Source organism: Rattus norvegicus, chromosome 14, assembly GCF_021556685.1.
Source record: "Rattus norvegicus strain SHRSP/BbbUtx chromosome 14, alternate assembly SHRSP_T2T, whole genome shotgun sequence".
NCBI classification, from domain to species: Eukaryota; Metazoa; Chordata; class Mammalia; order Rodentia; family Muridae; genus Rattus; species Rattus norvegicus.
In genome coordinates, this window is record NC_141547.1 from 100,179,103 (window position 1) to 100,195,700 (window position 16,598).

The 16,598-nt window shown below is 40.4% G+C and overlaps 1 protein-coding gene across 5 annotated transcripts in view; it reads left to right on the plus strand.

Annotated features, from left to right (window-relative positions):
- Positions 1-16,598, plus strand: part of Wdpcp (WD repeat containing planar cell polarity effector) — a 330,858-nt gene that overhangs the window by 174,336 nt on the left and 139,924 nt on the right. For all 5 annotated transcript variants that reach the window (XM_087583532.1, XM_087583534.1, XM_087583535.1 and 2 more), the window contains 2 exon segments: positions 9,346-9,534; positions 13,182-13,305. In XM_087583532.1, the coding sequence (XP_087439658.1) occupies positions 9,346-9,534; positions 13,182-13,305 (313 nt within the window).

A 16,598-nucleotide genomic window follows, 5' to 3' on the forward strand; every position in this document is an offset into this window, starting at 1 on the left:
GCATACATGTGGTGTACATGAACTCATGTAGACACACACACACATACACAGTATTTTGTAAAATCTGAACATTTACTTCTAATGTTTTCTAAAATAAGTTGTCTAAAATATTCCATAAGAAACAGGTAGATTAGAATTTAAAAATTAACTTCTGTGTTCATCATGAAAGCCTATGTTATAGAATAGAACACTTTTCTATAAAAATTATTTTAGATTATCTATTTCTGTTGCTGTGCATGTTGGAATTGGATAGAGCAAATATTTAAAAAAATAAGTCAGATATTTAGTTAAAATTTACTAGAGACCTTTGTGTAACTTTTTGGTCCTGTTTTTTGTTTGTTTGTTTTCCTTTTAGATAGAAGTGCTAAACAGCTTTTTGATGTTTATAAATTATAAAGTAATAAAGCTCATTTCCAGTGGGGATCCTTAAAGTGAAATATTCTGATGGTCACTTGTCTTTCATAGCTCTGGATTGACAGGTTCATACTGAAAGAACAAGAACTACTTTAGGTAGTTTTGTATACTTTAACATTCTTTGAGGGACTTGGGCTGACAAAAACCTTTTTTTTTTTAAATTAAAGCACATATGTACTTGAAAAGTTAGGTGAATACATTTGAAAACCTTGCAGGATCTGCTGTAGGTATGCAGCTAGTTTTAAAGATATCGACGTGTTTGTCAAGCAGCGATCACTTCTGTTTTCGCACTGGCCTACTCGCCCCCAAATTGAAGGGGAAAGGACAGTCTAGTGGAAGTGACCTGACTGATCCAAAGGACAGTCCTATAAAGACAGCCGTGTTTCTTGTCATAGGAGAAATGCTGCTGACTCTGCTCATAACCTTAAAATTGTACAAAAATGTTTGGAATCTCTTATTGTGAGATTATCCAGTAGACTACATTTTAGCAGTTATGTGTCTCCATACACAACACTAATTAAAGTGGATGTTTGATGTTTCCATGTCTGTTAAAACATACACAATCTCTCTATCTCTGCCTCTCCCTCTCTCTCACCTACCTTTTTTATTCTTTCTCCTCTACCCCTTTAAATGACTCAGTTACCGTCCAACAGAACGTATCTGTCCATGCACACCCCACATCCCTTCCATTCTCCCTTGTCCGTCTCCTCACAACAGCTTTGCAAAAAGCACAGTTTGTCTTCCTATCTCTAGCACATTTGCCTCCTTACGAGAGTAAACAGGCTCTCAGTGCAGGGATTTAGAGGGCTTCCTGCTAATTGCCAGCTTGTAAACTTAATTGGACTGTTTCCCTGGGCACTGTTCCTAAATCAATTAGGCAATGAGTTGGCTGTCACCTCTTTTTCCCAAGAAGGTCTCTTGGAATAAAATTATCCAATAGAAGTCAAGCACTCAGATAGAAAGGTGATAACTTCTGCAACTGACATTTATCATTTAAATTGTATTTTCATTTAAGTTTACAGGACAGGGAAACTGCACAGTCTTCTAATTTAGCTCTTTGGAAGAGCTAAATGTGGAATATCTAAGGATTTTTTTAAAAGCTTTGTGTCCCATTTTTAATGTATTATGAAATTAATATTTATATAAAAATTTCTTTCCTGGGAGTAGTAGATTACTTGAAATAGTAGATTCTAACCAGTAATTTTTTTTAAAAAAACAGAAAACCTAGTTTTAAAGAACAGATTTTTCTTATGATCTGCTACTAAATACATCCAAAAATTAATATACTTCTTGAATTAACACAGAGCTGATTCTGGGCATCCATGTGGCATTTTCATGTATAATTCAAGTTACTGCATATGTAAACAGGTAGTTGCATGTGCAGCTCTCCGAAGAGAGAGCTTTATGAGACTGTTTTTCACATGCTTGTTATTCAAGCCCTTGGAAAATTTGACATGAAAGGTGTAGCTTACAATTTAAAATTGTAGAGACAGATCATAGATCATAGTCTAAAATAGGGTGCTGTCAGTGTAAACACGGTGGTGGCAGGTGCCAGGTCACTTAGCATAATGCTGTGGGAAACCCTTAAGGTTGGGTGCCCTGTCTTAGTCCTTTTCAATGATCACAGAAGCATGGTGACATCTTCTCTGTTATAAGAAGACCTCTAGATGCATGCTTTCCTTGGGAAGCAACTATCAGTGTCATGCTCCTAATGGAAATTCCAGTAAGTATTGATTGATGTTGGTCATAGATGCCAAAGTAGAAAGAGAAGCTCACCATGATGCTAAGCCTCCATTTTCTGAAAGAGCAGAGGGTTCAGCCTTCTTGGAAAAGACTGACACCTAGCTAGCTCACACCAGTTACTTTATTCAAACATTATACAAGGTTAATTGGGGCTGGGAAAGGTTCCAACTACCAAAGATATCTTGCCCTTGGTGCCCGTGAGAGCAGACAGCCCACACAAATCTCTGTCCCTTTTGACCACGGCTAGCTGTAATCAGAAGTGGAGCTCCAGGTTTGTGAGGAGTGTCTGCGAACCAAAGTTGGTGCTGCTGCCAAGTTCTTAATGTAGCACCAAGGGCAGACTTTCCAGGGAGACATTTCTTCAAGGTTCAAACAGTTTCAGAACAATTTCTCAGCCTCTACTGATTGATCCAAACATGGCAAAGGTGTTGCTGAAACATTTCACTCAACGCCAGACACAAGGGCTTTACCATTGTTATCACTACAGGTTGAGTATTACATTCTATACAGAATCCGTACACCCTTCAGAATGCCTGTGCTGTGCTCACCCCAAATCCCCACATACATGTGCCGAGGTTGGTTTTGAGAGGCGCCTTGGTTATCATATGGAAATTATAAAGCTCACCCAGTCTAACTACAGCTCTTCCCAGCCCTCTTTGCTTTTTCATTTCTTTAATCATCAGCTCTTTTCTTTTTTTTTTTTTTTTTTTTTGGTTCTTTTTTTTTGGAGCTGGGGACCGAACCCAGGGCCTTGTGCTTCCTAGGTAAGCGCTCTACCACTGAGCTAAATCCCCAGCCCCTTCAGCTCTTTTCTTGACCCACAATCTCACCTAGTAATTAATTAGCACTGCAATAAATTTACCTGTTATTACCCTTCCTCCCCCATGCTACTGCTCATCTGTATGTCATGCAGGGCTAGGACACCTATCCTTCTTGGTCTTGTCACTGCTATTGTATGAGACTGTTACGTCGTCATTATCTTTCCCACCTACCAGGAATCTTGGTGAACAATGCATAAACAGGCCCAGGCTACCTCATAAGAAACAAATCTTCCCTGGCAGTCTTCTCCTTTTGCTTCTGATGGACTTTCTTCCATTGTCAAAGTCCATTTGTGGCAGGGAATAGCACTAGGGTTCTGGCTCATGGCCACAGCAGCACTATAACTGTGGTTCATGTCTGCAGTACGTTTTGAACTACTCATGGAAAGGTCTCTGATGATTTCCTATGTGATAACTTTTGATCCATGATGACTTTTCAGTATTTGATGTTAGCTGACATCCTTCTTGATTAAAGAACTTTCTTTTCTGTCTCTGAACATAGCTTTTTAACACTTGTCTTTTGCCTACTTATGAAATGGAGTTCTTCAGGAGTATACTTTTAATTCTTATTGTATTTTATTCAGGTTGAAAGTTTCTTTGTAATTCCCCTTTGCATTGTGGTTTGGATTTTATCTGCAAAAGCCACAGTGAAGTTGAGTTGCCACTGTTAACAGTGTAAAGAGACAGGGTCTTTAAGAGCGATTGGGTCCCAAGGACTCTTCCCTCACAAATGGACTAATATACTTACTGCTGGGGGCGGATGGTGAGGGTGTTGGCTGTAAGTTCAATCTCCACTTGTCCTGCCATGTTATATGCTAAATAAACTTGCACATTTATAATCTATTCACCCATTTATAGTAGCAGAACTCAGCCACTATCCCATTTCTGACTCCATCCAAGATGGCTCCCAATTCCACATCAATACATTTCCTTGATTTGCTGAATACCACTTCATATGCAACCATCACTTCAACCAAAACCACTTTTCTTCTTATATTTTCCATTTTAGTAGATGTTACAATTATTTAGTGAAACCTCCAAATCAAAACACTTTATCTTTGCGTGTCTTTTACCCCTCTTAGTGAGCATTCCAATCAATTCTGTAAGTTCTAGCAGAACCATAACACTCCGTTGAGCTTCACTGTTGTTACCTGACTCTAGCTCTTCCCATTTTATCCTCTAAAGCTGGGAGTAAACTAAATTAAAGCAAATATCTTCTCTCAGTGAGCAGTGAGGTGTTAAATTCCCAGATTCGTTCTCTCTCTCTCTCTCTCTCTCCCTCCCTCCCTCCCTCCCTCCCTCCTTCCCCCATCTTTCTCCCTCTCCTTTCTCTCTGTGTATGTGTATCTATCTATTTGTTCATCTGTCTGTGTCTATCTGCCTGTCTATGTGTCTGTCTATTACTCTAAAAAGCAAGAAGTATATGGTTTTGTTTTCGAGAAGTCTTGTAATAATTTTCTATAAATGCCATTTTTATTAAATGGGTTTAGTAATTTTTTAGTAGCTGAGTATCATTGAGTTATGTATGTACTCAGCACATGATGGTAGTTAAGTGTCAAATGTCAAATTGTGTGTTTTCTATATATTGAATAGTTGAAGAATAGAAGAGGAAAGGCTTGAAAATAGGGAGATAAGTGGTAAAGAAGGTGTCAAAAGAAATCAGGGAAGGAAGAGAGGGCAGTGAAGGCAAAGATAGACTTTGGTATGTTTTCTCTCATACATACGACATGAAAGCACAAGGGGGCATTTAGGAGAAAGGGGATCAGCAAGGCTGGATGTAGAAACACTTTAAATATCCTGGTGTGGGGTTTCTTCCCACTTTAAACCATTTCTGTTCCCGGATGAAAGACACACACGCAGTGTTTATATTTTAATCCGCCTTAAACAGCCCAAAGTCTGGCCAACTGCCTATCCTCCATGCTGTTAGAATCCTCTTTCTGTTATTAACCCAAGTTATCACTTACTATGTTTTATCTGGGCTGCCCTCAGCTTCAGTTGCCCAGCCTATGTGACTACATTTCTATGTCTCTGCTAACCCAGGCTGCTCTCCTTTGTCCTCTCCTGCACACTCTTCTATTTCATGTCTTTTTCTTCTCCTCCTCTTCCTTTCTCTTCCTGTTCCTCCACCACCTCCTCCTGGTCCTCTTCCTCCTCCTCCTCTTTTTGTTGTGTTAATAGAAGGATAAGGAGAGGGGGGAGATATGGTCTATGGAGGTCGGGGAAAGGGGGTACCTCAGTGGGTCCATCCCTTCCTCCTGAGAGACCAGACATAGGATGGTATAGTATAGAATAGAGTTTATTCAGGGCATGGGGAGGGGGATTAAGAGGGTAGTAGGGCAGAGAGAGAGGAGGGGGGAGAAGAGGAGGAAGAGGAGGAGGGGAAAGGAGGGGAGTAGAAGGGAAGGGGAGAGGAGAGGAGAAGAGAGGAGAGGAGAGGAGAGGAGAGGAGAGGAGAGGAGAGGAGAGGAGAGGAGAGGAGAGGAGGAGAGAAGGGAGTAGAGGCTGGCCACAAGTATGTAGAGAGAATGGGGGGAAGGGAATGGGGAGAAAGGGGACAAAGGGGGAAGAGGGTAAAAGCAAGAACAAGAGAGTGAGGAGGGGGGCAAACACTTTTATAGTGTCAGGCAAACCTGGCTGTTGCCAGGGAACTGTAGGGGTGGAGCTTAGACAGAAGGCTAACATATTTCCCTGCTCCTTCCTTTAAGCCCACCTCAACCCCATTTATTTCCCTTCTTCCCATCTATTATTGGCTGCTGGCATCTTTATTCACCAATCATAATCAACTGGGGGCAGAGTCACTCAGTGTCTTACCTGAGGACTCTCTCCTTTGGGGCAAACAGCCTTGAGGGCCCCAAATTAGCATTAGAATACCAGCAGCATTAGCCCAACCCACAACAGCTAGAGGTATGGGAGGGCTATAGGTTGCCAAGACAACCACAGTACTGTGATCCCTATAAGGAAATAGAATGATGAAGCCCATTAATTCTGGAGAAGGGAAGGAATGGAATGGAAAGGAAAGGAAAGGAAAGGAAAGGAAAGGAAAGGAAAGGAAAGGAAAGGAAAAAGGAATGGAATGGAAAGGAAAGGAAAGGAAAGGAAAGGGGAAAGGAATGGAAAGGAAAGGAAAGGAAAGGAAAGGAAAGAAAAGGAATGGAATGTAGAGATTATGTTGGATGCCCTCAGCTTTCACAGCTTTTGTCACCTCCCAGTTCACTTGGAATGAACTTTATCCTACACAGCATCTTCTTCCTTCACTTTAGTAATGGTTTAATATCAGGCTTATTGAAGAATAACCTACATAAATAAACTATGCACACTAAAGTATCATCAGTGAGCTTAATATATACACCCCATGGTTGCCACCACAGTTAAGGGGTGGAACATTTTCATCTCCTAAAGTCCTTTGTACTCGACCCCACCTTCCTTACAACTGATAATAAATCACTGCTTTGATTTCTCTTGTTACATATTAAGATTTGCTTTTTATAGAATTCCATAGAAATGCAGCCATAGAATGAATTGTGCCCAGGTGTTGTCACACTCTGCATTAGCCTGTGAGAATCTTCCATAGTATCTGTAAGTCAGTTTCCATTCCTGTCACCTCATAGCCATTATGTACCTACACACCACAGTGCTTTGCTATTTTTTCACATGTTGGTGGACATTTGGTTTACTTCAAGGTTTAAGGTAAAGCATTAAAAATGCTCTGTACTTATGGCCAAATCTTTATATGGAAGATATTTTCATTTCTGTTGGGAGAAACCTAGAGTTGGACATGTCAGGCCATGTGCTACTTTGAAGGAAGTGGTCGTAACAGCCGTGCTGGTGAGCAGTGAGAGCAGCAGTTGTTCATCTTCCCTGAGACTTGATATCCATGGTGTTTTCATTTTAGCCTCTACAATACATGGATAATACATGGATTGTTAATTCTATTTCCCTGGTGACTTTTGGAGCCAAACACTTTATGTTTAGTGCCATATATTTTCTTTTCTTTCTGTTTTTTTTCTTTTCATTTAGTTATGTTATTTAATTTTTAAAATTTAACAACTACTTCTATTGAACTTTGAGGATTGTTTTTGTTTTTAAGTGTGTCTTTGCATGTGTGTGTGAGTCTGTGTGTGTGTGAAAGTAGGTACTCATAGAATCCAGAAGAGAGCATTTGGTCCCCTGCAGCTGGCGTTCATAGGTAGTTATAAATTGTGTCATAGGTACTGGAAATGGATCGTGGTTCCTCTTCAAGAGCAGTGTGCACGTTACTACTGAGCCATCACTCCAATCCCTCAGCGCTAACTCTCAAGTGGTGACCTCACTTGGTGACATTTTTTCAATATTTGGAGGTTTCTTCCTGCTTATTAGGGCTAATTCTCTTGATGTTAGAGAATCTAATCTAGTGACATGACTTAACACTTTTGAAATGTACTATAGGATGTTTTATTACTCTGAAATGCTTTTAGCTGGTTCCTGTTACATGTGTAGTCGAAAGGAACATATGACCTACTGTTGCTGGGTGAAATGCTTTACAAATGCTGTGTCAGGGATGAAGCTTCTTTGGGATGGGTATGGCTGTGCACCTCTGCAGTCCTGGCACAGAAGACATAGAAGCCAGAGAGGATCTGAGGTTCAAGATCATCCTCTGCTATAGCCTGGAGTCTATATGACCTGTCATAGAAAAGAGGAAGACAGACAGACAGACAGACAGACAGACAGAGAAGAGAGAGAGAGAGAGAGAGACAGAGAGAGAGACAAAGAGAGAGACAGACAGACAGACAGAGAAGAGAGAGAGAAGAAAATATATCTAGATGTTAAGTTTTCACTGATAGTGTTTTTCAAATATTTTTCCAGAGTTTCTGTATGTAGCTTCTTGATTCATGAAAGATCACTGAAATCTCAGCTATAATTGTCTATTTAGGTCTTCCCACTCTGTTTAGTTCTGTCCATTCTTGTTGCATTATTCAGAATTCTATTATTAGATGTATTTAAAAACTTTTTTATTTCTTCATGAATTTTGAATCCTCTCTTATAAGAGTTTAAAAATTTAGGTTATTTCTATTTTTGTCTTAAGCCCTTTAAAAATGTCTTCCTGTTTTCTAGTTTGCATAATTTCAGATGCAAAGCCTATTATCGTTCATCTCTTGTTTCTCTGTGTGTCCTGTGTCTCCTCCTTCCACCACCATTAAAAACAATTTCTTCATTTTGGAACTGTTGGACTGCGATCACACACAGCCTTGTTGAGAACAGCGTACCTCTTTCACTCGCTACTGATATAGTGGATAGAGCTGAGCAGAGACTCCAGCTAACTTCAGTCTCTTCAGAGTTGCTGCACATTGACACCTCCTGTCAGGAGCTGCCTGATTTATGACTAGGACTTGAAGTGCTTGACACAGGCTCGTGAGGGCTTTGGGTAGTCACGTCTGTTGATTCTACCAACTCAGAAGCGATAGTAAAGTCTGACTGCCTAATAGACGTAGGTGTTTCCCCAGATTCTCCATCAAGTTGAGTCTTGTTAGATAAGCACAATAGGCTGTTGGGTTTGTTTTTTTTTTTACTGTAACTTGGAATTAGTCGAAGAATTTCAGCATCTTTTTCATGGACTAGTATATTTTAAAAACCATGAAAACTGTAAATATCCCAGTTAAATTCTGATGACAGTAATAAAAAGAAATTACAGTAATACTTTGTAGTATTTATGGCTTATAAAATAATTTCACAGGCATTTCTCACTTAGCTTTATGATTATTTGCCCTGAGTTTTTTATAGACTTTACCAGAATCAGTAAAATACTTACTGAAGAAAAAAATGAGCATTTAGACTTTTTTCCTTTTGTGTATTTGTATATTTACATATGCGTGTATATGATCAGACGTATGGGGGGCCAGAGGCCAATTCTGGAGTCTTTTTCAATTGCCTCTCATCTTTTTGGTCTCTCTGATATCTATCTCCCTTTCAACCTGCCGGGCTGGGTAGCTAGCCCTCCTCATCCTCCTGGCCTGGTTTCCTCTGGACTAGGATAGGCATGCGCTGCTGTGTCAAACTTTTGATGTGGCTTCTGGGGGCTTGAACTTGGGTCCTCATGCTTACTTACCAAGCTTGTCACCAGCAGGGCCATCTTCCCAGCCCCATTTTTAAAAAATGGAAACAAAATAGAAAGGTGCTTAAAAGTCACAGTGTTTGTCACATGTAAAAATTGTTAGTTTCAAATGCCTTTTATAAATAAAATTAAATGATTGACTGAACTTTTTTTTTATGTTCCTGATCTGTCAAGATTGGAAGTGGATTCATTTTCTATATACCCCTGATATCCCAGCATATTTTTTCCCTTGTGACCTTGTTTTACTTGACTTGACTTGGTATTTTACTTATTTTGTGACAGGTGTCCTCAGGCGAGGGCAGCTGGGCCTGGTGGACCTTATCTTCCAGTACATTCACTGTGATGAGGTGTACGAGGCCGTCAGCGTTCTGAGCAGCATGAACTGGGACACCCTGGGGCAGCAGTGCTTCATCAGCATGAGCACCATTGTGAACCATCTTCTCAGACAGAGGCTCACTCCGGAGAGGGAAGGTAAGACCTCAGTACATTGCATCCGTCGTTTTCAGTATACATGAAATATGTCTGGAGTCAGTTTTAGGATGTTTTGGGGTTATATCATTGGAGACTGAGGAACAAAAGTAAGAATGATGTATTAAACTGAAATGATATCAAAGAATTATTCCTAAATGGTACTACTTCCTGTTTGGTATTTGTCAACACAGAGGACACCTTTTCTGCCTGGGCTTGTGTTGAAACTCAAAGTGTGGTTGTTCATAATTCAGTTTAGTTCATGTATGGATTATGCTCAGATTTCAAGCTTTGATCAGAAATTTCATTTAATCTCTGTCTGCAGACAAAGGGCACCAAGCCAATGTCTTATTCCTCTCTCACATTAAAGAGCGGTCTTTTTCTCTTACATGAGTCCTCCGTTCAGACGGCAGGTCCTTAGAATCCCCCTGCGCGTCAGAATGGCCTGTAGCCTGGGCTTCCCTCCTCTTTTCCATGCTTTGGAACTGTTCTTTGGATGTGCTTGCTCCTCCCCTCTTGATGTGTGTGCTCCTCCCCTCTTGATGTGCTTGCTCCTCCCCTCTTGATGTGACTGCTCCTCCCCTCTTGATGTGACTGCCCCTCCCCTCTTGATGTGTGTGCTCCTCCCCTCTTGATGTGTGTGCTCCTCCCCTCTTGATGTGCTTGCTCCTCCCCTCTTGATGTGACTGCTCCTCCCCTCTTGATGTGACTGCCCCTCCCCTCTTGATGTGTGTGCTCCTCCCCTCTTGATGTGTGTGCTCCTCCCCTCTTGATGTGCTTGCTCCTCCCCTCTTGATGTGACTGCTCCTCCCCTCTTGATGTGTGTTCTCCTCCCCTCTTGATGTGTGTGCTCCTCCCCTCTTGATGTGTGTGCTCCTCCCCTCTTGATGTGTGTGCTCCTCCCCTCTTGATGTGACTGCTCCTCCCCTCTTGATGTGACTGCTCCTCCCCTCTTGATGTGTGTGCTCCTCCCCTCTTGATGTGCTTGCTCCTCCCCTCTTGATGTGCTTGCTCCTCCCCTCTTGATGTGCGTCCCCCTCCCCTCTTGATGTGTGTGCTCCTTCCGTCTGGGGTTGCCTGCCTGCTTGGATTGCCTCACCTTCTCATATTAATTTTGCCATATAAATCCAAGATGTTTCTTGTTGAGTGGTGAACACTGAGAAATAATAACACATAAGATGTGAACAAGTTTCTGTGTCTCCCAGTTCTCAAGCACGTACTTATAAGTTGTTATTCTTTTATATGATGTGAAATATACCAAAACAGCTAGGGTTTACACACTTACTTCACATTATTTTCTCCTATTAACGTTAGGAAATTATGACTAGAAGGTATTCCTAAATAATACAGGGTGAGAAAATCCAGACAGGTCTATTGCTGGAGAACATTTTTTGTCTTTGTATTTTCACTGGGTTTTAATAGACTTTCTTCATTTTTATTACATTTTCAAAATAAATAATAAGTTGTTGGATAAGATTTTGTAGCTGACCAGTAAGCTTATGAATTTGTAGGAAGTTTATATTATGGACCTTGGCCTAACTCCCAGAATTCCCTTTTAATAAGTGTTTAAGAAATAAGTGAACTTTTTGGAGTAGTCCAAACTCATGTATGGAAATGTCAGTGTTCATACATAAAGAAAGTGCCGACCACAGTACGTGGTCCACTGTGGTACTTTTCAGAACAGAAAGTATAACTTCAAGATTTAGGTGATGGAAAACATTACTATAGTTTTACCTATAGAGTTATCTCACATACTTATTTCTTAATATTGATGAACTTCTCAGGATTGAGTATGTGCATAAAAGTAACAACGAAAACGAAAGACCAGAGCCTCCAAAGTCAGTCTAGGGATCTGTACTCTAAGGAACGAGTCCTTGGGGTACAGTTAAGGAAGGAATATGGAAAGATAAAATACTAAGTTTCACTCAGGACACTGAGAAGTTGTTAGCTCCTTAGTGAATTTATGATATTAAATTGCTAGCTTGCAAGAAAGATTATAGAGAAATATACAAATGGACATTATCAGATTTTTGCCCTATAAAGGGTTGTTCTTCCCGAAGAATCACATTGGGAGATAGGGAAATAAAGCTTTTATGATATTAAATATATATAAAACAAAATCTATACATTCCTGGGTTGTCCAAATATCCTATGCTAAGCAGATATGTGCACTTCCTGCTAGTAACTACAAAATACATTTCTGAAGCACTCAGAATTCCCTGTTGAGATTTATTTTATCTGAATCTAACAAATTTGATATGGTAATTCATTGTCCTTTTATTAGTGAAACCTAGTGTGTTGTTATTTCTAGCCATGTTGGGTCTGTCTTTGAGATCTTCATTTCTGCCTTCAACATCAAGCTGGGCAGCCTAATGAATCCGGAGCTGTGCTGGGAGGTCTGAGTGCTCCGTGTAGGCTTGAATATTTCAGATGTACAGAACATGCTGTCAGGAAAACAAGCAACGGTGAGCGAATCCGGCTTGTTTTCACAATAACAGTGCTAGATTCAATTTTAATCTAAATTGACTGCTGCTTTGAAAGAAAATACCTCCAAAATGCATCCTATTTTACTGTCTAGATTTGAGATTGAAAAATAAAAAAGAAATTACTAAAGCTTAGTCAAGCCTGCAACAATTATTCTGACAAGTTGTTTAATACTTGCAAATCTAAATAGGCCTACAACTAAAGGAGTTCCACTAAATAATGAATTGTTTATTCAACCCAGTGTTGGAAGCAGAAATATTAGAGGGATCTAGCTGTGAACTGCAGTACGTTCATACATACTCATGTTCTCACCGTAAGGTAAGTCGCTGCCAGGTATTTCTGGGTGGAAGCCCAGCCCCACTGGCATATCTTGGTTAAACTCTGAAGTAGACAGAACTCACCTTGTCTCCTAATTTCTTATCTCCTGGCCTCCCTCCTTTATCACAGCCTCTTTCCAATCTTCTCCTATCCCAGGGTGTTTGCTTTCATGAAAGGACAAAGCACAGAACCTTGTTTATGGCAGGATTTAGGCCAAGATAGAGGTTTTCATTGTTCTCCTAAAGTTGCATCACAGACATGTCTTATGCCAATGTGCAAATTTTTAAAATGACGTGCGTGTGTGCGTGTGTGTAGGCCATAGTGAATGTGTGGGGGTCAGAGAGCAGCTTGTGGGCATCAGTTCTGTCTTCTCCCATATGGGTCCTGGGAATGGCACTCAGGTCATCAGGCTTGGCAGCAAATGGCTTTACCTGCTGGCCCTAATTGCTATTTTAAGAAGACATTTCTACTGTGCAGATTTTAATTCCTATTCAGACAGTTTTCCCTTTCTGCCAAAGAGAGCGTTTAAAGTTGAGCATACTGCAAATTGATTTGCTGGAAATACTAGTTTGAACTGTGCTACTTTACTGAGTCACCATTTTAATGACCCCTTTGTGGTGAGAGGTTGGTTCATTATGGATTTCTTCAGTTTTGACAGCTTTTTGTTGCTTAGAGTCATTGTCAGCTTTGTCTCCAGTGAAAGTTTATACACAGGTTTGTTTTGGTACCAGCTGTCATATTTTAATTTCTTCTTTCCTGCAACAAGCTTACGTTCCATCCAAGTTTGGAGAACCTGACTGACTACACACGAGATTCTGTTTCAGTGCTGCTATGCTTGAATTCCACAGCACAGCTTGAGGCAAGCCTTGGAACCTTCTATGCTCCAGCGAGACCGCTTCTGGATACAACTGTTCTGGCATACAGAGACCCGGTTGGCACGTACGCCAGGAGGCTCTTCCACCACTTGCTCAGGTGAATGGTGCTTCTGAACTTCCTGCTGTCAGAGTACACATTTAAAGAGCGTCTTTCACGAGACTCCTCTACAATATGGCTGTTTTCTGACAGCTTTGCTCTTTAAAAGAAAAGCAAATCTTATTAGCCTTTAATTTGTTTTCCTTTTAAGGAAATATTAGATATTTTCTAGTGCCATTTTATCAGCAGAAAAATACTCTACCCTTTAATATGATAGTAAAAACTATCTGTAAAAAAGTGAATATGAAAATGTTAAGAGAATTTGGTCCTTGTTTAAACTGCGCATGGAACTAACTATATGCATGTGCTATGGGCTTTGAGGCAGTTTGGCTCGCTTTCCTTCAATCACTACAGAAGACTCCTCCATTGTCCTTGCACACGATGTGCTAACTTCACTGTAACTCACTTTTCTACACACACACACACACACACACACACACACACACACAGAGTCTTTCAACCATAGGGATTTCTTTTAACAGATTTGATAAAAATATGGCTCTGAGCAAATACTGTAGAAATTGGAGAGAACGATTCACAGAGAAGGATGGAAAGAAGTTGAAAATCTAGATAGAAAGATTAAGGACCCACAAATGCTGTGATAACTAGTTTTAAAATCAGGTAAATGGTTAGTATGAAAGTATGTTCTGGAATGAAAAGGATTGTGATAGTCTGCAGGTGACCTGGCTACCCAAATGTACCAGTTTTGTTTCTTAAGATTGGTGGCATATACTAGGGTCTTGTAAAAACTGCTTCCCTTTCAGTTGTATATGTACACTTACTGTATATATATTCTGTATATATAATGTTTTATCATATAATTTTGAATTCTGTTTACAAAAGGAAGGATTACATGAAGGAATTTAGTTTTAGTTTCACTAAAGTGTACTTGCTATAGTACTGTACAATACGTTCAAAGACTTTAATATATATTCTCTTACTTTTTATCGGAACAACTTTGTAAAGAGTGTATTATGTCATGAAGTAATAGACTCAGGCTTGGATGGTCAGCAGCTTACTTAGATGAATAACAAGTGATTGTGGGCTGGTTCTACAGCTCTTTACTCTTTTCTAGAGACCACTTACTGACACTGGTTGTATAGTTTTCAGACACCACCTTCCAAAATAACTGTGAATTGTCATTAACATAAGAATAGGTTAATGATAGATGTTCGACTATCCCAAAAGAGGGGCGTGCTAAGATTGGTCAAGACGTGAGGGAGGTTTACTGTTACACAGACATTTGTGCTCCATAATTACTTTTATCTCTATTTAAGGCGGTACTTTGAACTCAACACAGCTGTAAGGCCTTTAGAAAAATCATATTTTTGGGAACCAGGAAATGTTAATATATTGCAAGAGTTATTATCTGTAATTGAATCTTGCCTTTTTATCTGAATGTTGTTAGCATATTTCAAGAGAGTCTTTCCTCATCTTAAATGTAGCAGTCTTCATGCACGAGCTTATCCTAAAAATATTGGGGTTAAAGTCACATGTGCTTGAATATAGGACTTTGCTCTTTGTTTTAATTCCTATTTTGTTTTTCTTGTTTCTATGGAAAATTGATGAATTAACCTCTTGCCTAAAGAGCTCAAAAAAGATCAACATGAATAAGAACTTGAAAGTGTCCTGTGTTGTAGCCTCACCATGGTTTTGGCCTCTGACTTCAATGCAGTTACTTGTGTTTTCACAGCCTCTGGCCTAGGGAGCTCATCTTCTATGAATATGAATTTTTCCTTAGTGTTGTTTTAAATTGGGTGTGCTGTGATGGGTGACTCTTGTTGCTGTCACCAGTATTACATTCAGACTTTTCTGTTTGGTCATGTGAGATGTTTCCCTTGGGGGATGCCGACAGGTCCTGTCACGTGTCCCTTGGGGGATGCTGACTGTGTTTCTGCTCTGGATGCTGTGAGTTACACTGAGTTTACTCGTTTCTCCTTCAGCAGTAGCTGCACAGGGCATTGTGAAAGAGAAATGTACGTTAGTAGACACCAAATGGGATAGCCTAAGTTGGAAGCATCCTTTTGTTAATCTGCTACTGAGAAACTTTAGCTAGGGGAGATGAAACTGGTCAAAGACCTTCAGAAAGACAGACAGACAGAGATGAGTGAGAGGATTGCATTGAGTCTTCTGCTCTAGCTGTTTGTTTCTTTCAAACTCTCTGAAAACTTATTACAGAATTAAGGCCGTGTCAGGGCACTTTTCAGCGGAGGAAGAAGGAAGGAGCTCCTGGCAGGTAGAGTTAGCTGACGTCACTTGGGGACTCCGGTGGGTGATGAGAGAGAACTGCTGTGCTCTCTATGCTTGGACCCAGTGCACAGGGTCTGAGGTCACAGGCTGCCTTTGTGCTAACAGGCGAGTGTCTGCATTAAAACAAATGTTTGTATACAGTTCTGCTTTTGTTCCTGTGGAGAGCAGTTCTCCAGCCGTCTCTCCGTGTCTCTTGGCCTTTCTCCAAGTTTAAACATAGCTGAACTGTAAGGTTTATTTCTCAGATCTTGCTTGAGAACTCTTTGTATGTGTTCACAATTGCTGAGTTTTAAGAAGAAATGTCCATTGATAGCACAAATCATGCAATAAAGTGTTTTAATAAAATTAAAGACATAGTCTGATTTGTGAAAACTGTTAAGCAGCAGGACACCTACAAAGGCAAACTGCGTTGCCTGAAATATGCTTAGAAAGTAGTCACTCACCTCTCGTCCCGAGATGGAGCAGCCTCCAGAGCACTTAGCAGGGGCCATTACCAAACAAGAGCTTTCATGGTAAACAGATAGAAGCTGGGGTAGGAGCCAGTGAACGCGGATGGACTGAAGCAGACATTTCACTTGAGCGTGCCCCGCCCCACGTGAAACTAGTTCATTAATGTGGAAGTGGGATGATTTATAGAGTTAATGATTCTCCTAATTAATTTTCTCTTCAAATATAAGGCTACTGTGTTCTGGTGGTGTTAACACGTGGTGACATGAAGGCAGGTGCTTGTGAATAGTAAGCTAAGCTTTAAGGAGAGAACCCTATTGCTTAGAAATAGCAATATAGTATTTGTTACGTTTTGTAGAGGATTGTAAGAATATGTTTGTTTTCCTTTACAATTCCACATGGGAAATTAGAATGAATCGATGTAAATGGGAAGAGACTCGTGGCTGGATGTATGAGAGCAATTACAATGTGGTGTTAGAGCCGATGGCCCTGGTCTTTCGGTCAACTTTGCCGTTTGCGTGGGTAATAGAATGTGGGGCATGTTTGTGGTGGTGGGGTCCGTGCCTAAGCTCGTAGTTAAGGAAGAAGAAAGAGCC